Below are 26356 nucleotides of genomic sequence, written 5' to 3'. Positions count from 1 at the left end.
GAGAAATAACATGGAGCAAATTTTGTGCCTTAAGTGCATGAGAAATCAGTTTGACTCCCTGATATTCCTCTTGTTCCTGATTTCCTCATTGTAGTGATCCCACATAGACAGGTGAAGAAATGGGACAATTTATCCCTACTAACCAAATGGGCTACCTAGAGCAACAATCAGTCTGCTAGAGGAACTCAGTAGGTAGAGCAGCATTTGTTGGGGGAAGAAATTGTTGATATTTAAGGTTGAAAGCTTTCATCAGGACTATTTAGAAAACTGCTGAGGAGATGATGCAGTGAGAGGGTTAAATATTATGTATTACTACTTCATTTTCTCCATAAAAGCTTGCCTTTGAAGATTGAAGCACTGAAGGGGCAGAGTAGTTAACGGTATCTATTCTTTGCAAGATGGTACTTGCCTAGTGACAAGGGATGTAGATCATTACCACTCTCTCTACAGGAGCTTGTCCCAACCTGTCCTGGGATGCAAGTCTGCAGCTGTTCAGCCTGTGACTGCTGTCTCCTCCTGGCCAGTAGAACTAGCGGTTTATTAGGAGCCGTTGAGCATCTGTCCTGGGCACGTCTTATGCATGCTCTTGAACTCAACAAGGAATGTAGGAGTCAGGAGGCACACGGTCAAATCCTTTCAAAAACAAGGTATAAGATGGATATAATCCCCGGAGAACAAGCCTGAACTTTTCAGAAATGACAGCTGCATTTAAATAAGTTTCATCAGAAATGAATGTTCAGACAAAATTGCAAGTGGTGTGGAAATAAAAAAGACTGACTTTTCACATCTACCTGATGGCTTGTCTGCACAATAAAATATTTCCATTGTACTTTAACCCAAGCAATTTGGGGTAAATTCTTCTAAATAAGATTTTTTTTCAACCAGCTTCACTTTTTAAGTGTCAAGTCACCTTTAGAGATTCATAGAAAAATTTACACATTACTGTGTTACCACTCAAGCTCATATGCTTGAAGCTAATGGTATGGGTTTCTCTAGGCAAATGACTGACCTCATTTGTGTTGCTTCCAGACATTATATTTGAATTAGTGAGTGATACTGTGTTAATAACACTTATCAAGTATTCTTACATGGTAAGAGAACACAGAAAATGTCTTCAAAGCACTTCTAAATTTAAATAACGTCTCTTCTAATTATCTTTTCTCCCATTCCTCTCATACTTGATTGTTGATGGAAAAGAAATGAAGCACCATGAGATACTCAATAAATTTGGGTCACATTTCCCTGAGATTAGAAGATTATATGGTAATCTGATGGTGAGATTTTGGAATTGACAGTTTCTCTCCTTCAGAGTATCAATAGTAATTGAAAATTTGCACTGGACCAGCTAAAGGTATTTTTATTCAGGCTTCTTTCCACTTCCTTTCCAGTCTTAATGAAAGGTCTCAGCCTGAAATGTTGGCTGTTCATTTCCCTTCATAGATGCTGCTTGAGTTCCTCTGGTATTCAGAGTCCTACAGCCAGAAAAAAACTACAGCACAGAAACAAGCCTTTACGCCCATCTAGTCTGTGCTGAATCATGTTTTAAAATTCATTTACGGGATGTGGGTGTTGCCAGCTAAACCAGCATTTATTGCCCATCCCTAGTTGCCCTTGAGAAGGTGGTGATGAGCTGCCTTCTTAAACCGCTGCAATTCCTGAGGTGTAGGTACACCCACAGTGCTGTTAGGGAGGGAATTCCATGATTTTGACCCAGTGACAATGAAGGAATGGCGATATGTTTTCAAGTTAGGATGGTGAGTGACCTGGAGGGGGATTTCCAAGTGGTGGTGTTCCTTGGCATCTCCTTTTCTCATCCTTCTAGATGGTAGTGGTTGTGGGTCTGGAAGGTGCTGCCTTCATAACTTTGGTGTGTTGTTGCAGTGCATCTTGTAGGTAGTACACACTGCTGCAATTGTTGGTCAATGGTGAAGGGATTGGATACTTAAACTGCCTGGAACCATTGACCTGCACCCAGAACATAACCCTCCATACCCCTTCCATCCATGTACCTATCCAAACTTCTCTTAAATGTTGAAATCAAAATCACTTTCCCTGGCAGCTTGTTCCATACTCTCACAACCCTCTGAGTGAAGAAATTTCCCCTCATGTCCTCCTTAAACATTTTACCTTTAACCCATGATCTCTAGTTGTAGTCTCAACCAACCTCAGTGCTTGCATTTACCCTATCTATACCCTTAATAATTTTGTAAACCTCTTTAAAATCTTCCCTCAATCTTCTATGTTCTAGGGAATAAAGTTCTGACTTATTGAATCTTCCCTTATAACTCAGGTCCTGCAGTCCTATCAACATCCTTGTAAATTTCCTCTGTACTCTTTCAATCTTATTTGTATCTTTCCTGCAGGTAGGTGACCAAAACTACTACAATACTCCAAATTAGGCCTCACCAAAGTCTTATATAACTTAACATCCCAACTCCAGTACTCAATACCTTGATCAATGAAGGCCCATGTGCCAAAAGCTTTCATTATGACCCCATCTACCTGTGATACCACTTACAATGAATTATGGACCTGTATTCCCAGATCCCTACTACTTCTCAGTGCTTTACTGCTCACTGTGTAAGATCTACCCTGGTTGGTCCCCCAAAGGTGCAACACCTCACACTTGTCTGCATTAAATTACATCTGCCATTTTTCAGCCCATTATTCCAGCTGGTCCCTATCCTGCTGAAAGATTTGATAGTGTCCTTCACTGTCCACTACACCCTCATTCTTGGTGTCATCCATAAATATGCTGACCCAGTTTACCACATTATCATCTGGATCATTGAGCCAGATGACAAATAGCAATGGACGCAGCACCAATCCCTGTGGCACTCCTCTATCTATAGCCCTCCAGTCAGAGAGGCAACCATCTACTACCAATTTCTGGCTTCTTCCGCAAAGTCAATGTCTATTCCACTTACTACCTCATATTGAATGCCAAGAAACTGAACCTTCTTGACCATGTGGGACCATGTCAAATGCCTTGCTGAAGTTCATGTAGACAACATCCACCACCTTGCCTTCATCAACTTTCCTGGTAACTTCCTCAAAAAACACTAAGGTTGGTTAGACACTACCAACCATGCACAATACCACGATGACTACTTTATCTCTAATCAGCCCCTGTCTATTTAAATACTCATATATCCAGTCCTTTAGAATATCTTCCAATAACTTTCCCACTTCTAATGTCAGGCTTACCGGCATATCATTTCCTGCGGTTTATTTTTAAAATCTTTCTTAAAGTAGGTACAGGGGAGAGGTGCTTGGAAGTAGGTACAGAGGAAATGTCAGGGGTAAGTTTTTTTTTATGCAGAGAGTGGTGAGTGCGTGGAATGGGCTGCCGGCGGTGGCAGTGGAGGCGGAAATGATAGAGTTTTTTAAGAGACTCCTGGATGGCTACATGCAGATTAGAAAAATAGAGGTAAAGTCTAGGTAGTTCTAAGGTAGGGACATGTTTGGCACAGCTTTGTGGGCCAAAGGGCCTGTATTGTGCTGTATGTTTTCTATGTTTCTAAACAACAGAACAACGTGATCAATCTTCCAATTCTCTGGTACCTCACCTGCCATTAAGGATGATTAAATATCTCTGCTAGGGCCCCTGCAATTTCTGCACCTTGTCATGCCTTGGGGATTTGTCCACTCTAATTTGCCTCAAGAAAGCAAATGTAATCTCTGTAATCTCTATAGGGCCCATGACCTCGTACTGCTTTGCCTCGCTTCTATGTATTCTGCGTCTGTCTGCTGCGTAAATACAGATGCAGGAAATCCATTTATTATCTCTCCCATCTCTTTTGGCTCCATGCATAATTACCATTCTGATCTTCCAGAGGACCAATTTTGTCTTTTGCAATCCTTTTACTCTTAACAAATCTGTAAAAGCCCTTAGGATTCTCCTTCATCTTGTCTGCTAGAGCAACCTTATGCCTTTCTTTTAGCCCTCATGGTTTCTTTCTTAAGTGGTCTCTTGCAATTCTTACACCCCCTCAAGTACCTCATTTGTTCCTTCTTGCCTATACCTACTCTGCACCTCCTTTTTTTGCTTGACCAGGGCCCCAATATCTTTTGAAAACAAATGTTTCCTAAACCTGTTATCTTTACCTTTTATTGTGACAGGCACGTATAAGTTTAGTACTCCAAGTTTTCACTTTTGAAGGCCTCCCACTTACCAAGTCCACCTTTGCCACAAAACAGCCTGCTCCAATCCACAATTACCAGATCCTTTCTGATACCATCAAAATTGGCCTTTCTCCAATTTAGAATCTCAACCTGCAGCCCAGACCTATCTTTTCCATACTTATTTTGAAACTAATAGCTTTATGATCACTAGATGCAAAGTGCTCCCCTACACAAGCTTCTGTCACCTGTCCTGTCTCATTCCCTAATAGGAGATCAAGTATTGCATGCTCTCTCATTGAGACTTCTATGTACTGATTAGGGAAACTTTCCTGAACAAATATGACAGAAGCTATCCCATCCCATCTATCCCATGTCTGTTAAACTAGAATAGTTGTTTTTATCACAAAATTACTACTATGTGGAGTGCTGAAGAAACCATTGATGTGGCATTAATCAAAAAGTTAGTTATCAATGGACCAAAAGACCTTATTCTTATCTTAATTCAATCAACAAATTCATTGAAAGAGTCCATTGAGGAATTAAATGGAATTGTTTTAACATTTACTAATACAGAAGTTCTATGCATGGAATTTCAAGCTTGAAGATGGCATCATTTATAGTACAAATACAATTCCTTAGTTTGGGAGAAGAGGCAACACTGATGGCTATTTGTTTTCTTTGTGTTGTTTGATAATTTTCTTGTACACATCAGAGCTAATTTTAATGGTGATAAAGATCTTTCTTTCAACCACAAACAAGAGACCAAGCTGAGGCATCTTCATTGTCACTAAAATGCTTTTCCATCTTTGACTTACAGTAAGTATTGGGATCAGCAGATGTTGCATTAAACTATTGGCTGACATCAGTGCAAACAATAACTAGTGCAGGGTGTGTAGGAGAGTGGACATAAACTAATTGAAATTGGATGGAAAACCGCACCAATTTAAAGTTAAATTATTTGCTTCTGTGCAGTAATTTTAGCTAATTTCTGGCTCCTATAAATTAGGTTGGTTGTCTCTAATTATCTTGATTGTTTCATGGCCCATATAATGCACTGTATATCATATACCCTTACATTCAAATTCCATTACACGGATGCTGTGTCGGGAGTGTCAGTAGTAAAACTTGCTTCAGAAAAAAATAATTTTTAAAAGTTTGTATTTATTAGTATTAACGCAGTTAGAAAAAAATCATAAATGGTGAAAAAATGAAAAAAAAACTTTGGCCTAGGATATTTGAAATTTGGGTTCAGATATTCAGAATCTCTAAATTCAGAACGGATGTAAGTGAACCTAACTACTGTATATCTTGAATACTGTGTGCCTGAATGAGACGGATTAATATATTTATTCAGCTTAAACTCATGAACTGTATTAAAAGTGACGATCCACTTGCTTTATTATATTAATATAATGCCACATTAAACAGAATTTGAATAATATTTTGAACTACTTCCATGGGCTTTAACAATGGCAGATACGTGCATACGTTGGTATGGTTTTTTTTGAGAGTGCTCCTTGGGCAAAGCTTCACTGAATCCAAACAAGGGTTCAGAAAGCCCTTGTTCTTTCAGTGGTTGCTGATTGCAAAGCTTTAAAATGAAATGAACTCTTATGTATCTGTGCTAAAGTCTTGCTATTTGCATATCCATTGTATTTCTGTCAGCATCATGAGCGCAGCTCATTAACTCAAATCTTATAACCATATAACAATTACAGCACGAAACAGGCCATCTTGGCCCATCTAGTCCGTGCCGAACGCTTACTCTCACCTCGTCCCACTGGCCCGCACTCAGCCCATAACCCATATATTCCCAAAATAGCAAGCTCTATCAAGTAAATCTACCTATGAGCAATTTGCACCATTAGAACAGGAGTATAATGAAAAAAGGATGGAGAAAGACTGTCATTTCCTTCTGATTTCTTCTGACCCTTGTGACTCGATAATTAAGTCCATTGAATTTGACCCCCAGTGCACACAAGCAAGAATCTGTGGCTGCTGTTTGAGATGTGTGAAATTACTCCTTTAGACTTTATTAGTGTTGGCAGATCTCACTGGCCCCATTGACCTCTCCCCGAGAGAAGGAAGTTATGGGCAATTTCAATTTAACAAACAAGCTAGCAACAAGATTGCTCCAGTAATGGCAATTAAAGAAAGAGCCTACATTCATATAAGGCTTTTTCATTTCCTCAGAAAATCCAGTTTTGCAACCAACAAGTTACTTCAGAAATAAGATTTTTGTTATCTACACAAATATAGCAACATTCCTGAGTAGCCAGATAGTCATTAACAGATCTTAGAACTAATCTTTGTACTTTTACAGGGACAGTTGTGAGTGTACACTAAATAATACATCTTTTGTTCTGACAACACACACATAAGAAAACAAGACAGTAACACTTCCTTCTCCTTCTCATCCTCCAGTGCCTGAAAGCATGAAGGCCTCAACATGGGTTTGAAAACATGAAAAGATTTTCCAATTGTTCAATTTTTAGGGTCAATATTGATTAATTGATACTTGAAAGTGTTTCAGGAAGAAGAAAATAAAAGGTATGAGCCAGGCCAATCTCCTCATGAGCACAATTTGCCTCTTAGACACTTTATGGAGTTTACAATTCTCATTACTCCATGGTATAATCCTACTCTGTCAAGGTGATATTACCATTCTTGGTGCATGGTCTTCTGCTGATTTTGACTGAGATAATCCTAACCTTCCATGTCAGTACAAAGACTACCACAAAGAAGTGATTCTAAGTCAGGCTGCAAAGGTACTTATTCTGCCAGCCAACTGGTCTTAAAGTTAATATATATGGATAAAAATTTATAAAGCATGACGAGAGACCTGTGATCACTTGCAGGTAAAATAATTTGTATGGGAAGGAACATGTTGAAACAAAGCATTCTACTTGTTGCCAATCAGACTTGCATGGATACTGTACTTAATTAGTGTAAACAGTTCCTACGTATGTATTTTATTGAGAGTGTTTTAACTTTTTTTAAAATTCAGTTGACATTGGGCCGTAAAATAGATGAGTGCATTGTTGCCTTTTAAGGGAAGATGGAATGTCCAGAATTGAATTAACTCACCGGGATTAGTTTCCAAATACAAACATTGGAGAGATAAATATCAAGCGTAGACTTGGTTCTGATGGCTACTGATGATACAAAAGGGTTTTAATAGTTTAACTGAGATTTCATGGAAAAATAGAGGAAAGAACAAACAGATGCAAGATGTTGACTTGAAACATTGACTATCCCTTTGCCTCCATAGATGCTGCCTGGCCAACTGAGATCCCACAAGAATTTGCTTTTTGCTCCAGTTCCCAGCATACGCAGTCTCTTGTGCCTCCCACTGAGAAATGCCGAGTCTTTCCATAACCTAATCCAAACTCACTGACTTAAATTTTTCTTTGTGGGACTAATGCCCGGATTTGATACCATTTCCCATTTACCTGAACTTAAATTCTCCTGATTAAGAAGGTTAATTGCAGCAGTACTGATGCTCTTGGAGCTGAAGGTCTAGGCTGTGGGCAGCTGCAGGGCTTTGAACTGTATGCAAGATAGGAGAGAGTATGCTCTGGCCATGAACCTCATTTAGAACTGTTGACACCTGGCCATTTAAAATCTATTAAAAATGATATATTAATTTAAAACATAAGCCAACTAAATGCATTTAGAATGCTTTTAAGTAATTGGAATTATTAAATACAAATAATTAAAAACTGTAATTCACCACTAATCATTTGAACCCCATTCAATAAGGGGGCCACAAATCTTGCATCAAACCTGACCCCCCCACAGTTCTGAAAGCTGATTCCTCTGTGAGAGTGCTAACTAAACTCAGCAAGTTCTGTTGCCCTTCTAGAGTCTGATCAAAGTGGGTATTGATACTGCAAAATGCAATATTGATACATGTGTTATCATTGTGCAATGTGTGACAGTCGATATACACATATTTACCTCAACCTTTCTAAAGGTACAGATTTGGGCAGGTGTTTTATTCCCGAGGCATCATCACCCTCCTTTCTCAATGGGACATTTTCCTTGTGTGAGAGTACATAATGACTGATTGTCTATTGAATTGTGAAAGATTTAACATCAAAGCACAGTTTGTTCTCAACCTGTGCCTGTGCTTTTCATCCAGAGCTATTGGATTATCATGCGGATCAGGACTCGCTTGTTGGTGCTTTGCAAAGACCAGAGGCACAGAACTGATAAATTCTGTTGTTCATTTTAATCAGAGTTTCATCCTTGGTGTATTTTTTTACCAATAAATAATTGCAGGAAACATCGCATTTGCACTGTGGCTGTACAATCCCTTTTCAGATTGAGAAGAGGTTTAGTTTATCAGATTTACCTGAAACATTGTCATGAGCATATCGTGATTTCTGGTGTTCCAAAGTGCTTTGCACACAGTGAGTCGTACTTTCAGGTTCTGTATGGGGGGGAGTGAAATAAGATGAATAATTTGTGTTTAGTGACATCCTACAAACTGCAATGAGGTAACTGGTTTTCTATTGTTGGTGTTGGTTGAGTATAGGCCAGAATACCAGAGAACTCTTCTAATCATGTTTGAATGGAGCCATGAGAGTTTTACCTTAGAAATAGACAATTAATTTGTTTAACATCAGTTAAAATGCAACTTTGATTGCATTTTCATTGATTTAACATCTCAATCAACCTCATCCACTTTGCTGTATCCCCACAGTATTGTACTGAAGTACACAATAATGCTCTCAAACTTAACACTGATGTAATTTTATAATTTAAACAATATTAATGTTCTTACTTGCGAATGGGCAAATAAGAAAATAACTGACTTGGGTGTTTAAAGAGCTTAACTGTCTCCGAACCCTATAGGGCATTTGGTTAATTAAGTAGTAAGAAAAAAAGTAATTCCAGTGTTACATTATATCTTACACAGCTTATTAAATGCTTAAGGAGTCTGTATTTAAAAGTTCTACATTGTCGTGACTTGTAACTGTATATTATAATACATGCCTCACAGCAATTCAATTCCTCTTTATCTCAAGTTTATCCATATCATATCATTGATTCGCAGTGAAATTTATGGCTGCAAGCTGTGTGTAATTCTGCCGCTCTTTACTCCTCCACAGAAGGTTAGAAAGGCATGTTGAGGATTGTTCTAGAAGCAAGCAGACAGTGTGAAAAGATTGTCTGATTTTTAGCAAATGAGCTATTATAGTATGGGACAGGATTGGTCAGCTGTAGGTCAAGACATATGGACTGTGAACAAATTTCTAATCAGAAAACTTGAGCCAGAAAGCTCATGGGATTCTTGATTTATCAGTCAGGAGCAGAACCTTGTAAAATGTTCACTTGCAAGTCCAAACCACTATCCTGTCTTCATCATATGGAAAAATTGATTTGAAGGGAGGCTAGATAATTATATGAGTGAGAAAGGAATAAAAGAATATGCCAATGTTTTGATACCAACAAAGATCTGGTTGGCCAAATTGCCTGTTTCTAGACTTTGTTTCATACAAAATATGATCAAAATCTATCTTCCCAATTTTTGGAATTGATTTGATATATGTTACAATAATAAACTAGTTACCAGATAGATAACCATCAACCAATAAATATTGTTGCTATCATTACACATATACGTTTTAATCAACCAATTAACTCCATTTACACTCTTACCCTTATTCCAGTCTTTTCACTTGGTTTTGATGACAATCCGAAATACAAGCTGACAGTGTAGTGTTTAGCCTGGTCAGTCAAAGAGAACAAAATGGTGTTTTCTTCTCTGTTGTTTGGGGACTTATGTGAAGTAGTAATCCTTTTGACATTTTCTATATAGTATACTGTTGGTGGCAATGTAGGCTTGTTATAGACTTGGCAGAGATAGAAAATTATGCTTCTGCAACTGTAGGACATGAAAAATCACATGAGAGTTTCAGAATTTACAACAATTTATACACTTTAGGCATCTGAATTGTCTGCTTTGCTACTACAAGGAGAAAGTATATTCAGAGTATTGAGCTTAAATTGGTCAGTTTGGGAATAAAAAAGCACTAATAATATAGCGAGAAACATTCCTAGTAGACTATAGTTTCACATTCTCACTCTGTAAATGAGCACCACTTTACAGCTCAGAGCTTGCAACAGCTCATCCTTGACTCAAAGTGGAGTCAACCCACACTCTGGGAGAAATAATTTCCTCATTGTCTCTACCTCCTTAGAATGGTAGAATAGATGTGCAATGACCTGTTTGGATAAGGGTTAGTTCAACTGTCTGGGTTGTTCTCATAAATAGCTCAGATACTGAAAATAATTTGCCTATTTCTAGAAATGCCCACAGGCATTGTAGTGTGAAGCCTTGTATAACCTTGTATTTTTTGTTATTTTATATTGAATTACAGTGAATTTGTAAGCCTAGGATTGAATTAAAGAAAATCATATTTTACATGTACAGTAATTAATAGGAAAAATATGATCTTGGGCCTACTTGGTTATATGCGCACATATTTCATGGTGAACTCCCACCCATGGGAATATAAATCAAATACTACAATGTAGAGCCAATATCAGTTCTCTATGGTATTTTGCAATTATTTCATCAACTATCTCCAAAACATATTAACTTAACAGCAGAAATTTGTCACAAGGACATTATTCACAAGTTGTGTTACTAGTACATTGTTCAATGTGTTGCTCTTTAAAGTAACTACCTATCATATTATTTTATATATTCAAAATCTTTTCTGCAATTGAGTACTGTATCTCTGGCTACGGAATAACAATGGTTATCCTGCCATTATAATACACCATATGACATGACACAAAAGAGACAGCAGATGCCAGAAATTTTGAGCAACAAACACTTTTAAGACTGAAATAAAAAAGAATTTCTTCTCTCAAGGGTTTTTGAGTCTTTGGAACTCCTTGCCATAGAGAGCTGTGTAGGCAGAGTCCTGAGAGAGTTTGATTCTAATTACAAATGGAATCAAAAGTTATAGGGAATGAGCGGGTAAGTGGATGTGAGGATTTTTGGATCAACCATGCAAGGGAGCCTGAATATCCTTCAACTACTCCTACTTCTTAAGAAACACTGAAATAAGGAAATAGAAAAAGAAATGAATAGTCATGTACATAAATATAAACTACATATTAATCCATCTTCATGTTAGCATTAGTTTTTTTCCAAAGCTAAGATTCACATCATCCCAATCCAAAAAACTGAAGTTTTTCTGTCAGTTGCAATGTTCCCTGTGTCTGTGTGTAGGATTCCACTGATGGAATGTAGCCATATGTAAGGAGCCAGAACATGTTCACAATGAGACAGACACACTTCATCTTACTCAGAAAGTTTGCATGTTAGGACCTGGCACAACAGAGTTATTTCTTTCTTGAAAATTAGAGCAAGTCCTAACTTTCCCAAAGTCAGAAGCCAGCGCTTTCTGAGACTAGATCAGAGGAAAAGTATGTTGAAACCTTTCAAGGAACAAGAAGGGCCTTGACAAAGCTAGTCTGGGGGGTCTGGGCTTCAGAGCCTCAAGGATATCCAGGTGTCGAGGGGATTAAAGTCTTTTCTTATAAAAGTCTCACAACCTAGAAGCATGCTTGTTACTACACAATAAAATTGCCTGGCCTACTTGCAGGGAGACAGAGTCAACGGGTTGTGAATCAAAACCACAAAGATAATGGAAAAGCTGTAAAAACATGGAGGGGAATTTCTGTCTTTAATGCTTGCCAACTATACCCCAAAAGGAGACAGTAACTGTCTAGGTGTAACAATCCTCACTTTGACAGGTAAAAGACTGCTGTCTCCAAATAAACCAACTTATTGGTGCATTTTAGTGAGAATTGGTTTGTATTGCTACATTGAGTTACGGACTTTCTCCATTTGCTACATTTTCTCCCCATCTTCATTAGTCTTAAATGTTTCTTTTCCCCAACCACACATCCACGCAAATTTGCTAAGCATTCTTTTTTTCTATTAGTCCAATTTATGTGGCCTGTTTTTGCATTGGTTTGAATATTAAACTGTATTAATGCACATTTTTAATGTAAGAATATAAAAATATACAAAACAAGAACAAGAATGCATGTAATTCTTCAAGCCTCTCTCTCATTCAGTAAAGTATAGCCGATCTGATCAATGGTCTTAAATCACTTTTCCTTTCTGATCCCTGTGGCTCTCCCTCCCCCCCCCCCCCCATTCCTCTTAAAATTCTAAAACTTGCAATCAAATCATCTCATATCCAGAGAATGGCTGACTAATTGCAAGGCATCTAATGGATTCTATGTTGATTCTTTCTTGGAGCAATTCAATACTAATCTTACTGATGTATTCCATCCTATAGCTCTGAACGTTCATCTGCTTCAAATTTAATTTTCTCTTTAAAGATTGAATGACTTTTAGATCACTATTTTCTGTATCAGAGCATTTTACTCTGCAATAACATCACGTGTCTAGAAACTTCTCATTCTAACATTCCGGTCATGATAGCTTTAAATAACTAAGAAAACTGTAATTTCCTGTTCAGGCCATGAAAACTGTAACAATTTTTTTTAAAAATCTACTGAGTGCTCCAGTGCAAATGTCCTTGTGTCTTCGTTTTCTCCTCAAAGTTATAGTTAACCATTCCTGTCAATATTCTGATGAATCTCTTTTGGAGTTTTCTATCTTTTCAGTTTTTTTGTAATTGATGCTACAACTTATACAACTCAAAATATGCACTCTGATTCCTTTGCCTGATTGGACCTTTAGAAAACTATGCATTTGAATCCCTCAATTTTCTATTCAACTACACTGAAGTGATTTTCCTTGAATTCTCCCATTTTCCATGCATTCAAATCCACATTAAATATTTGCTGCTGGTCAGTCCCTCTGAAGTCTTTGAAAGGTCTCTTTACTGTCTGTTAAATCCTCTATTTTGACTGAGTAATCCATAGCTGCACCCTATCTCTGGTCCAGGCCACTTATTTAAATTCTCTGATTCCTTATGCACCAAGACCCAATAGTGGAAGTCTTCATGCAGGAATCTCTAAAGGTTAAATTGAGAGTTGAATTGGTGGTAAGGAAGACAAATGCAATGTTAGCGATTTTTTTGAGAGGGCTAGAATATAAAAACAAGGATGTATTGCCGAGGCATTATAAGATGTTACTTGGAGTATTGTGAGCAACTTTGGGCCTCTCATTTAAGAAAGGATGTGCTGGCATTATAGAAGATCCAGAGGACATTAATCAGAATTATCCTGGCAATGAAAGGGTTAATGTATGGGGAGTTATTTTTGTTCTGGACCTGTACTCACTGGAGTTTAGAAGAAAGAGTGGGGATCTTTTGGAAAGCTATCGAATATTGAAAGATCCAGATAGAGTGCACGTGGGGAGGATATTTTCTATAGTGGGAAAGTCTAGAACCAGAGGGCAAAGTCTCAGAATAGAACAATGTCCCTTTAGAATAGAGAAGAGGAAGAATTTCTTCAGCCAGAGGGTGGTGAATCTGTGGAATTCATTGCCACAGATGACTGTGGAGGCCAATTGATAGGGTATATCTAAAGTTCAGGTTGATAGGTTCTTGATTAGTAAGGGCATCAAAGGTTACAGAGAGAAGGGAGGATAATGGGTTGAGAGGGATAATAAATCAGCCCTAATCGAATGACAGAAGGCCATTCAGAAGGCCTTTGCCAAGATACCACACATGAGGCTGCTTAACAAGCTTATGAGCCCATGGTATTACAAGAAGGATTCTAGCATGGATAAAACAGTGGCTGATTGGCATAAGGCAAAGAGTGGGAATAAAGGGAGTCTTTTTGGTTGGCTCCCCATGACCAGTGATGTTTCATAGGGGTTTGTGTTGGGACTGATGCTTTTTATGTTATATGTCACTGATTTGGATGATGGAATTGATGGCTTTGGTGCAAAGTCTCCAGACAACATAAAGACAAGATGGAGAGGCAGTTAGCTTTGAAGAAGTAGAGAGATTACAGAAGGATTTAGATTAGAATAATGGACAAATTAGAGGCAGATAGAATAGAATGTCAGGAAGTGTACGGTCATGCACTTTGGTAGAAGAAACAAAAGAGTTGACTATTTTCTAAATGGAGAAGAAATACAAAAAACTGAGGTATAAAGGGACTTGGGAGTCCTTGTGCAGGATTCCCTGAAGTTTAATTTGTAGGTTGAGTCTGTGGTGAGGAAGGCAAAGGTAATGTTAGCTTTAATTTCAAGAGGTCTAGAATATAAAAACAAAGATGTAATGTTGAGACAGCACTGGTGAAGCCTCATTGAGTATTGTGAGCAGGTTTGGGCCCCTTAAAAGGGATGTGCTGAAACTGGAGAGAATTCAAAGGAGGTTCAACAAAATGATTCCAGGATTGAATGGCTTGTCATATGAAGAACATTTGATGGCTCTGGGCCTGTATTCACTGGAATTCAGAAGAATGAAGGGTGACCTCTTTGAAACCTATCAAATGGTAAAAGGCCTTGATAGAGAGGATGTTTCCTATGGTGGGAGAGTCTGAGACCAGAGGACACAGCGTCAGAATAGAGAAGTGTCTTTTTAGAACAGAGATGTGAAGGAATTTCTTGAGCCAGAGAGTGGGAAATCTGTGGAATTCTTTGCCACAACCAGCTGTGGAGGCCAAGTCTTTATGTATATTTAAGGCAGAGGTTGATAGATTCTTGATTGGACAGGGCATTAAGGGATATGGGGAGAAGGCTGGAGACTAGGGCTGAGAGGGAATATGGATCAGCCAAATGGCCTAATTCTGCTCTTAAATCTTATGGTCTATGGTCTTGTAATCACCTCCTCCTTCTGTCCCACCACCCAAACAAAACTAACAGTCAGAAAGAGCAATTAGTCTTTGCTAGAGATATAACTCGTCTTTAGAATGACAATGTGGTTTTAAAGTTATCTGTGCATATTTGTGTATTTACAACTGATTTTTTGGTGTGATTTGTTAGAAAATGGTTAATAAATGATTTCAAATGTTTAATATTGTAATCTTACTCCCAATTTTGCTCCTTACCTTCCACATCCTCCAACCTGTTCAACAATACGCCTCTATACATTTATGTAAATGTGAAAGTTGGAGCTCTATAATAGACTAAGCATACTCCCACTCTTATATTTCCTAGCAGTTTAATATCGACTGCTCTCTAAAGATACTTGAATGTCTACTAATAAATCTCACACACCATTGTTCATTGTTACCTAGGATCTAAAGCACTGTTCATATTTCCAGTGGCTAATTTTGTCTTTTCTTTGAAGAGTACCCTGTGTACCCTGTGGATAACCTGTTTCTCGACCCCCAGTCGGTGATCAGTAAGTCGCTTGCAAATTCCAGGCTCTGGGTGAGAAGAATTTGCCATAAACCACCTGGCTTTTACTTCTCACTGTTTTCATAGATTATGATGAAATGTGAGGTCTACTGTGTTGGGTTTAAGAAATAGACAAGGAAATAAATCAGAATCAGACTCAGGTTTAATATCAGCAAATGTTGCAAAATTTGTTGTCTTTGTGCCAGCAGTACAATGTAATAAATAATAATAGAAAAAATCACTGTGAATTACAGTAAGTATATATAAAATAGTTAACTTAAATGTAGTGCTAAAATAGAAATAAAAAGTAGTGAGGTAGTGTTCATGGGTTCAATGTCCATTCAGAAATCAGATCCCTGAGGAGAAGAAACTGATACTAAATCACTGAGTGTGGGCCTTCAGGCTCCTGTAACTCCTTCCTGATCATAGCAATAAGAACAGGCCATGTGCTGGGTGATGGAGGTCCTTAATGATGGATGCCACCTTTTTGAGGTATCGCTCCTTGAAAGTGTCCACGGTACTACGGACATGTAAAGGCCAACAGCTAGAATGTAGATTAAGTAACCATTAGGTTCCATTTCTAGCAAATACAAGCAGCACACACAAAGTTCTGGAACAACTCAGCAAGCCAGGCAGCATCTATGGAAAAAAAATACAATTGACGATTCGGGCCGAGACCCTTCAGCAGGACGGTGCATGTGTAACAAACTGAGAAAGTATCAATAGTCAACCTGTCTGATGACATCGTTGGTATTTTCTGGAGTTGTGAAAGGATATGGAACATTGTCAAGTAATTGAAACACCTTAAACCACTTCATGCTGTAAACCACTGCAGTCAATTTAACCAGCATCCAGTCATTTTGCTCTAATAATGTCCCACAACAGAAAAGAACTGAATATTGGGATTAGTTGAAGATGAGATGGCCAAGATGACAACCCAGTTATCCTTGAAATTGTAAAGTAGAATATATAACTTTGTTCAAAGAAATAAGCATATTATTAATCTGATATGTAGTTTAAATGTATGATAACTGCAACAAACAAATGAGTCAGTATAACATTCCAAAATTTTGATCTTCCATGGACTTTAATTGGTTATATTTTAACCACCCACTACTCTACCACACCTTCATTACAATTAGAATTCCACATCAGTCTTCTCTGCTGACAGACTGTGGTTGGTGGAGGCAAATTAATCATAACTCACAATTTGGAGGGAATACAATTTAGTCCCTGGTATTATGAAATGCAACACACTTCTCATTGTTGGACTGGAGCATATGCCTAAATTTAGTGTTTGGGTCTCCAGAATGGGGATTGAACTTTTCAGAACAGTCACATCTGACACAGATACAGTCATGATTTAAGGCAGCACAGTAGTGCAGATAGTAGTGCTGCCTCTTTACAGCTCCAACAATTCAGTTCAATTGTGACCTCTGGTTTTGTTTGTATGGAGTTTAGGAATTCTCCCATGTAACCATGTTCTGAATTGCTCCCACATCCCAATGACGTGGGTTGTTAGTTGGCCACTGTAAATTGACCCTGGGATGTAGAAGGTTGCAGTGATCATAATGGATCCGTGGGACCAGTGGGAATGTACGGATGACAAAAAGCAGGAATAGTGTACGATTTGTATAATTGAGTAGCAGTGGGTGAGCATGGACAAGGAGGAACAGAGGATCATGTTGTTTCCATGTTGTACAACTCTACGAAACTTTTTAATTCCCCAGCAACACGAGTGAATCTGCAGATGCTGGAAATAAATAAAAACACAAAATGCTGGCAGAACTCAGCAGGCCAGACAGCATCTATGGGAGGAGCTGTCTGGCCTGTTGAGTTCTGCCAGCATTTTGTGTTTTTAATTCCCCCTTGTTTTTGCAATGTCTTCTACTGGTGAGTATTTACAGTGATCTACTGAAAGAATTCAAATAAAATTAAAAAAATAGGTTACCATATACTGTACCACCTTAAGGTTCGTTTTCTTGCAGGCTTTCACAGGAAAATAAAAAATACAATAGAATTTATGAAAAACTATACATAAATAAAGACTGGCAAACAAGTAATGTGCAAAAGAAGACAAATTATGCATATAAAACATACTAACAACATGGGTGTAAAGAGTCCTTGAGAATGAGTTTGTAGGTTGCAGTGATACTAGCATTTGAAAAACAAGGGGTGACCTTATTCAAATATATAATATGGGTTCTTGGGAATATATTGAAGGGGGTTGGCTGGATACATGTTGAGATTCTTTCACTATTGGGAGAATGACAAACAAAGAGTCATAATTACAAAATAAAGGGCCGGTCATTTAAAACAGGTATGTAAAAATTTCTTCTCCTACAGGATAAAGAATCTCTGGAATTCTTTGCCTCAGAGGATGATGGAGGCTATGTTACTAGTTAAGGTGGAAATGGGTAAATATTTGGAAGATTGAGGAATTGGCACAGAGGAGGAGTGGAGGCCAGCATAGATCAGTCATGGTCATGTTGAATGGCAGGGTAGGATGAGGGCCCTGGCAACCTATTCCTGATGCTCCTTTGTGTTCTTGTGATGCTGTTGAAATGCTTGGGGTGGGGGAGACAAAGAGATGAGTGCTCTCAAATAGAATTTGTACTGCTCTAAAGCACCTTTTATCCAGGTGACCATCAAGCTATATGAACACAGGTCAACTGTTCAAACATGGAAGCATTATAAACAATATCTGACTTGCCTGTCTTAGATTTTGGTATGTGCTTTCCACAGGACAGTGATGAGGATTTGGAACATATCTGAATATATCTGCAGCCCATGAACACAAGGGCTGATTCTCAAATCCCATTTCCTGATCTTGTTCAAATGGTATATCTCAGTGCACTGGTATTGATTTTATCCTGGATTACCCATATATGGGAAGCTTACATAATCAGATCTCTGAATAGCAGTCTGATGGAAAGTCAATCACAATTTATAGTTTTTTAAACACTATCATTTAACTCTATTAATCTTCATGTCTGTATAAATATCAGATGGCGTCAGGAAATCATATACTCCAGCTGGAGTATTGGGTTCTTCTCGACATGCCAAAACGCGTCAGTAATCATGTGGAGACCTCCATGTACTGAACTGTACTACCCATGAATGAAAATCAAATAGAGGAGTTATTTTCAAAGTGAAGCATAGCATTTGGATTTCAAACACCAGTTTCTGGACACAACAAAGAGATTTCTCCATCTTTGACATGACTAAACAGGTTTAACTTAGTTTATACTTTAAACAAATAGATTTGAAACCCTGTCTAAACCGATTTTCATCTTTTTGTGTCAAAGCTGTACCTGTATCATGTACAGTAGACTTTATGGTAAAGTGCACATAGCTAAATTGAAACCTAAAAGCAAAACTTGAAACTCTTTGCAGTGAGAACAATGTGGTGATAATCCATACAGTGTGCAATTCCTGGATTTGTTTCTTGCTCATTTCAGCCAAATTTGTTGCAAAATATGAGAAAGAGAAGCCACATCATCCTGACTGATCACCAAATTATGATAAATTGGGAAGTAAATGTATGTTGGGTGACATTGTATAAGAATAGATCTGTGCTGGGCTGAATCTCAAGTAACATTGAAGAATGAGGGGAGATTTGATAGAGGTATACAAAATAATAAACAGTATAGATAGGGTAAATTCCACTGAGGTTGGCTGAGATTAGAACCTGAGGAGGATCTTCTTCACTCAGAGAGTGGTGTGTGTGTGTGTGTGTCGAATGAGCTGCCAGCAGAAGTGGTAGATGTGGGTTCAATTACAACATTTTAAGGGAAGCTTCGATAAGTACATGGATGGGAGTGGTATGGAGGACTGTGGTCCAGGCGCAGAATGGGAATATGCAGAATAACAGTTTGCCGCAGAATAGATGGACCAAAGGGCCTATTTGTGCTGTAGTTCTCTATGACTCTATGAATAGAGAGTTCATTATCCAGCACTGTGAAGCAAGCTCACTTTGTGAGGCGTCAGATTCACATTCATTCATCAGCTCCTGCAAATGTGAAGGGAAATATATTGGAAAAAAATAGCCTTATTACATAAAATAGGAGATTAATATAGAAGTTGGTTTTGTATTATAGGTTAAACACAAGAGATTTTGTAGATGCTGGAAATCTTGAGCAACACAGACAAAATGCTGAAGGAACTCAGCAGGATAGGCAGCATCTATGGACAGAAATTTGATTTCCCATTCCCATACCAACTTTGCTGTCCATGGCCTCCTCTACTGCCACGATTAGGCAAAACACAGGTTGGAAGAGTAGCGCCTCATATTCCATCTGGGTAGCCTCCAAATTGATGGCAAATACATCAATTTCTCTAGTAATTTCTTTCCCCTTCCTTTTTCTCTCTTTTGCCATTTCCTCTCACCACTTCTCTTCACATGCACATCACTTCCATCTGGTTCCTCTCCTCCTTCCATTTCTTCAATGGTCCACTGTCCTGTCCTGTTAGATTCCTTCTTCAGTTCTTAGTGGGAATGTTATTGGAAGATATTCTAAGGGACCAGATTTATAAGTATTTGAATAGACAGGGACTGATTAAGGATGGTCAACACACACAAAATGCTGGAGGAACTCAGCAGGCCAGGCAGCATCTATGGGAAAAAAAGTACAGTTGACATTTTGGGCCAAAACCTTTTGGCAGAACTGGAGTAGGCAAGGAGATGGTGAGAGGGGAAAAGGGAATGGGAAATGGAGGGGAGGGGATATTACCAGAAGTTTGAGAAATTGATGTACATGCCATCAGATTGGAGTCTACCCAAACGGAATATAAAATGTTGTTCCTCCAACCTAAGTGTGGCCTGATCATGACAGTGTAGGAAGCCATGGATGGAGAGAGTCCATGGGTTTGTAATAGACATCAGTGGATAAGCTGTCTCTGGAGATAGAGTCAATGAGAATTGAGAACGGGAAGAGAGGTATTGAAAATGGACCAGGTGAATTTGAGGGCAGGGTGGAAGTTGGAGGCAAAGTGGATGAAGTCAACCATAATCTCTTCAGCCATCTCTTGTAGAACCTCGGGGTGTATTCCACCTGGGCCGGATGACTTACCCACCTTCAGACCTTTGAGCTTCCCAAGTACCTTCCCCCTAACTGTCCTCGCTTCTGCCTCTTGACACTCTCAAACTTCCAGCATACTGCTAGTGTTTTCCACGGTGAAGATAGTTGCTAAATACTTATTTAGTCCATCCACCATTGGATGAGTCAATAGTCAGATCAGCCATGATCTTATTGAATGGCAGAGCAGGCTCAACAGGCCAGATGGCCAACTCCTGCTCCTATTTCTTATGTTCTTTTGTTCTTATCTTGTAGGCATTCTACAAATTCACTCTCTTGTGTCCCAGCACCAACCTGATTTTCCCAATCTACCTGGATATTGAAATTCCCAAAGCTATTGTAACATTGTCCTTTTGACATGTGTTTTCTACCTTCCATTGTAATTTGTAGGCCACATCCTGGCTACTGTTTGGAGGCTTGTATATAACTCCTTCAGAATATTTTTACCCTTGCAGTTTCTTAAGTCTACCCACAAGGATTCTACATCTTCTGATCCTATGTCACCTCTAAGGATTCGATTTCATTTTTTTTTTACCAACAGAGCCATCCCACCTCCTCTGCCTACTTGCCTATCCTTGTGTTACAATGTGTATCCTTGAATGTTAAGCTCCCAACTCTGATCTTTCAGCCACGACTCTATAATGCCCATAACATCATACCTACAAAGCTCTCACTTTGCTATAACATCATCTACTTTATTCTGCATACTGCATGTATTCAAATACACCTTCAGTCCTGTATTCATCACCCTATTTTGATTTTGTCCCTTTGTTACACTGACTGCAATTTTGCCCTATCATTTGCCTATCCTTCCTGAAAGTCTCACTGCAGATTGCACCTAGTTGTATACCAATTGCCCGATCCTCAACCCTCAACTCTGGTTCCCATAGCCCCCTGCCAAATTAGTTTAAACCCTCCCCAACAGCTCTAGCAAACCTGCCTTCAGGGATATTGATCCCCCTCGGATTCAGGAGTAACCCGTCCCTTTTGTATAGTTCATTTCTTCCTAGAAGAAATCCTAACAATTAAGCAATCTGAAGCCCTGCCCCCTGCACCATTCATCATCCTCACATTCATCTGCTGAATCATCCTATTCTTACCTTCAATGGCACATGGCATAGGCAGCAATCCAGAGATTACTATGATGAAGGTCATGCTTTTCAGTTTTCTGCCTAACTCCCTAAATTCTCTCTTCAGGACCTCCTCCCTTTTCCTACCTATGTCATTGGTGCCAATATTTACCAAGAGTTATGACTGCTTACTCTCCCCTTTTAGAATGCCATGGATACGATCCGAGATGTCCCTAACCCTGGCACCTGGGAGGCAACATACCATCTGGGTGTCTCTTACACATCCACATGTCTACTTGAGGACCCGAGTTATAGAGAAAGGTTGAATATGTTAGGACTTTGTTCCCTAGAACGTATAAGATTGAGCAGAGATTTGATAGAGGTATATAAACTTATGAGGTCTATAGATAGGGCAAGTGCAAGTAGGCTTTTTCCATAGGCTTAGGTTGGATGAGACTACAACTAGAGGTCATGAGTTAAGAGTGAAAGGTGAAATGTTTAAGGGGAACAGGAGAGGAAATTTCTTCACTCAGAGGGTGGTGAGAGTGTGGAATGAGTTGCCAGCGCAAGTTATGGATGCAGGGTCATTTTCAATATTTAAGAGAAATTTGGATAAGTACATGGATGGGAGAGGTATGGAGGGCTATGGTCCAGGTGCAGGTCAATGGTTCAGCACAAACCAGATGGGCCAAAGGGCTTGTTTCTATGCTGTAATGTTCTATGACTTTACCATTTTCCATCTATCACATCTCAGTTGTTAATTTATTTCTCCTTCCCACCCACCACCATCCCCTCACCTGGTCTCACCTATCACCTGCCTGCTTGTACTCCTTCCCCTCCCCTACCTTCTTATTCTGGCTTCTGCCCCCTTCCTTTCCAGATATCCATCTGCTGCTAGAGAGGGAGTCTGTGAGTGGCCTATTGCTGTCATGCAGGCAGGATGACCTCTGCATTCATGTGGTGTCTCTCTCTTTTGATGTTGTCAGAGGTTGTTACCGTGGTTCCGTGTTTATTGATTGAACTATTGCATTTATGGATTGTGGACTTTCTGAGACTTATGGTTTCAATATTCTGTGTTTTTGCCCATTCCTTTCCGTTTTATTGTGCAAGGGGAAGGGATTTTGGGGTTGATGTTCTTGTTGCATACTGTTAGTTTTTTTTGTGGGGGGAGGGGTTGATGATCAGGCTGCCATCCTTTTTTGTGCAGGGGGTGGGTGGGTTTGATGTTTCTCTCAGAATGACTTCCATGGTTTTTCTTTGCTTCATGGCTATCTGGAGAAGAGGAATCTCAGAGTTGTATATGGATACATACTTTGGTAATAAATGAACCTTTGATATCTCCAGCTGGTTTAATTGTTTACAAGTTGCATGATCTACAATGTTGAGTTCTTTACAGTAGAAACAACCCATTCCCAGTTTTTTTACACTATATTGTAGAGGAAATCCAAGCACTGATCAGTTTATTTCACTGCCTCTCTATTTCACAGTAGTGTAATGATTATCAATACAGCCAACTTGGGTTCAATTCCCACCACTCCCTTTAAGGAGTTTGTGGTTCTCCCCGTGACCATGTGGGTTTCCTCCCACAGTCCAAAGACATACCGGTTGGTAGGTTAGTTGGTCATTGTAAATTATCCCATGATTAGTCTAGGATTAAATTGGGGGATCGCTGGGTGGCGTGGCTCTAAGGGCCAGAAGGATCTACTCCACGTTGTATCTCCATTATAAAAAAATCCAGTAATTTACCTATTTAATTCATGCACCATCACACTATATGGATATTTATAAAATGTGTATAGAATTAAATGTGGGATTATCCAACTCCATCCGATAACTTTTGTGAAATTACTGTGGAAGAATGACAAGTGAGGCATGATGAACAAGTTCATGTGTTTTTAATTACTGCTTTCTATGTGTTATTTCTTTTTATAGTATTCACCACTGCTGAAGAAACTTTACTGTCAGATTGCAAAGACGTGTCCCATCCAAGTGAAACTGGCTTCGCCACCACCTCCGGGCAGTGTAGTGCGAGCAATGCCAGTTTATAAAAAGGCTGAGCATGTGACTGAAGTGGTGAAACGTTGCCCCAATCATGAACTTGGCAGAGACTTCAATGATGGTGAGTGGATGTCCCTGAAATGCAGTGCAATTTCTGTCTCCTTGTGCCTTGTCAGTGCTCTTCATGCACAAGATTTTGAAGTATAGATCGTATTGGAGGTGTGGCAAACAGAATTTCTTTTTTGTACCTTAGTATCATAGTAACAATACAATTTTTCTTCCTATCTTTCCTTCCTAATAGCACTGACCCACTTTGTCTATGTACAGAAATGAATGATCCTACACTCAGTTGGAGGGCCATGCCTAGAGAGGAAACAGGTTGTAGCTTTGCATGTTATAGATGCTCAGCCCGAGAGCACAGCATTGCTGATTTTAGCTTTCTTCTTTAATTTTGTGTTTTTGCTTATCCAGTCATCGGAAGAGCCTAATTCTTTCATTCAGCCACCTTTGCCTGAAAAATATGGGGACTAATCCCTTAAGAGTGTTAGCTGCATGTCCAAGTGAAATAATAGGCCATACCATACCACCAACCAAGAGTGAGTCCCACAAACTTACTTCCAGTGGTAGGCACCCCCATCTCCAATGAACACAGCCCCTTTCACCAAGCCAAGTTGTAGCCCACCATCTCTGGAGTGAGTAATTCTTGGGAGTGTAAAAATTAAATGGAGTATAACTTGCCTTGGATTAAAACTTGCTTGAGGCTAGGTGTTGGAGTTGAGCACCAAGCTGGCAACTCGACCTCGTAAAAAACAGACAAAAGTGCTAAAGAAACGGCAAGGTTGCCGCCCAATGCACCACAAGGCGCAGAGAGGAATAGCAATTGTAGATAAGAATGCTGACTGATCTATTAACGTGCTTTATTTATTTGTGCTTACTTTTTATCCTGTATTTGACATTCTACTGAAGATTAGCTGCCCCATATTAACTGGAAGCTATAAGCCCATTCTCTATACTCAATTATTAGCTCCCTTCAGCTCTTTTATCCTACCCTCCAAAAGATGGTGTATCCATTACACAACATCCTGTCCCTCCTATTACTACAAATAAACCTTCGACTCATATCAACTCCCTTGTGTGTGATATATTTCCCTATTCACATGCAAAGTTTCTCTCTGTTCTATCCAAACCAAATTTATATTTAACTATCTAAACTTCTTGTCACTTTATAAACCACATTGGCTAAAAATAAATCAAAACAAAACTAACTTTAAAATTGTTGGGGTAAGGGGCTGAGCTGAAAAATCAGGAATTGGGAATTTTTCTCCCCAGCTTCTTTCTTTGTCTTTGCCCAGATTTCCTCCGCTTCCTCTGCTTAGGGAGTCAGTCAGACAAGAAAGCAAATTGATCAGTGATGTAACCTGGATATGACTCTCCCTCTGATTCTCCTAACTGAGCTGTTGGACAATACTTGGGTGTGTTCACCCCAGCAGCACAGGTAACTCAGAATACATGGGGTTGTACATGTGACCCCCTATCTTCACGATTAAATATTAGTAAGTGGTTCAATTGGACTATATCCATAAATGGAGATGAAACAATTGCCGAGGCTTTACAATTCAGCCTTTGCAGAAATGACCCAATCAGTTTTTTGCGCAATGGCAAGCCTTTACTGAAGAACAGTAATTTGCCATTTACATCTACACTCTGAAGAAAAGTTGCAGCCAGCTGTGTCTGCAAACTAAACGTTTATCTACTCCTCCTATCAGTCATCTGCAGATAAGGCTTTGTTATGATTACCATCTGTATTATATCTGCCAGACAAGTTGTGTAAGCTTTGTAAGCAGCCGTAGCACAGCTCATTGTACTACCAGTGTTTACCAAGGTTGGTAAAATCTACTTGCAAACACAGTGTTAAAGTATCTCCAGTTGAAAGCTTCTTGCTGCATTTACTCTGTGGATATTGTAGTTCTGATCCTTTGTCCCTTCTGATCACACACATTGCAATAATGCAAGCATTGGTGAAAATTAATCATCCTGATGTCAGGCCCTGTTTTCCTAACAAACTTACTGGGATTCCCCAGATATGATAATACAGTACCAGTGCAAGAGAGATGAGAAAGGTTGGTAGTTTCATCTCCAATCTGCCCTGATTTTGCTAGGCAGCACGCCAATTGATCTCTGTATTTTTGGACTGGTGAAGGAAAAAATAAACCAGGGTCACACTGTAGTTGCAATCCATGAAGATAGGATCACACAAAAGTTTGTCTGTGGACAACCCGCCATCGATATCTGTCGAGAGACATGCACACAGAATTGCTGTGGGTAGGACAGATGAAGCTATAGTGCATTTATGGCTTTGTATTCCAACATGAGGAGAGAAGGGGAAATTTTATCTTGGTTAGTACTGTCAATACTTTATTTATTCATATTTTGTTAGAAATAGATGGGTCGCCATGGTAACATTGCAGCTAGCGCGATGCTATTACAGCCCAGGGCATCAGAGTTCAGACTTCAATTGTGGCACCATCTGTAAGGAGTTTGTATGTCCTTTCCATGAACGCATAGGTTTCCTCCCACATTCCAAAGATGTACCAGCTAGTAGATTAATTGGTCATTATAACTTGTCCTGTGATTATGCTACAGTTAAATAAGTGGGTTTGCTGGGTGGTGCGGTTTGTTGGGCCAGAAAAGCTTATACCACACTGTATCTTTAAAGAAAATAAATAAATAAATATTAAAATTGAGTAAATTAGTCAATATCTAAGTCAAGTTTATTGTCATCTGCACAA

The 26356-nt window shown here is 39.1% G+C and overlaps 1 protein-coding gene and 1 long non-coding RNA gene across 9 annotated transcripts in view; one reads left to right on the top strand and one right to left on the bottom strand.

Annotated features, from left to right (window-relative positions):
- Positions 1-26356, top strand: part of tp73 (tumor protein p73) — a 228472-nt gene that overhangs the window by 179633 nt on the left and 22483 nt on the right. For all 7 annotated transcript variants that reach the window (XM_073032167.1, XM_073032166.1, XM_073032170.1 and 4 more), the window contains one exon: positions 23502-23688. In XM_073032167.1, the coding sequence (XP_072888268.1) occupies positions 23502-23688 (187 nt within the window). The remainder of the gene's footprint in view (positions 1-23501; positions 23689-26356) is intronic.
- The window catches only part of LOC140718436 (uncharacterized), a 36175-nt gene continuing 25385 nt past the window's right edge, over positions 15567-26356 (bottom strand). Inside the window, exon 5 of one of the 2 annotated variants that reach the window (XR_012096691.1) lies at positions 15567-15965. This is a non-coding gene — a long non-coding RNA (uncharacterized lncRNA). Of the gene's footprint in view, positions 15966-25871; positions 26276-26356 lie in introns of those variants that run through there. The other variant, XR_012096692.1, reaches the window with a different exon arrangement.

The sequence above is a fragment of the Hemitrygon akajei genome, chromosome 29 (genome assembly GCF_048418815.1).
Source record: "Hemitrygon akajei chromosome 29, sHemAka1.3, whole genome shotgun sequence".
Classification (NCBI taxonomy): domain Eukaryota; kingdom Metazoa; phylum Chordata; class Chondrichthyes; order Myliobatiformes; family Dasyatidae; genus Hemitrygon; species Hemitrygon akajei.
The sequence above is the reverse complement of the archived record's forward strand: the minus strand, read 5'-3'. Positions and strand labels throughout refer to the sequence as shown.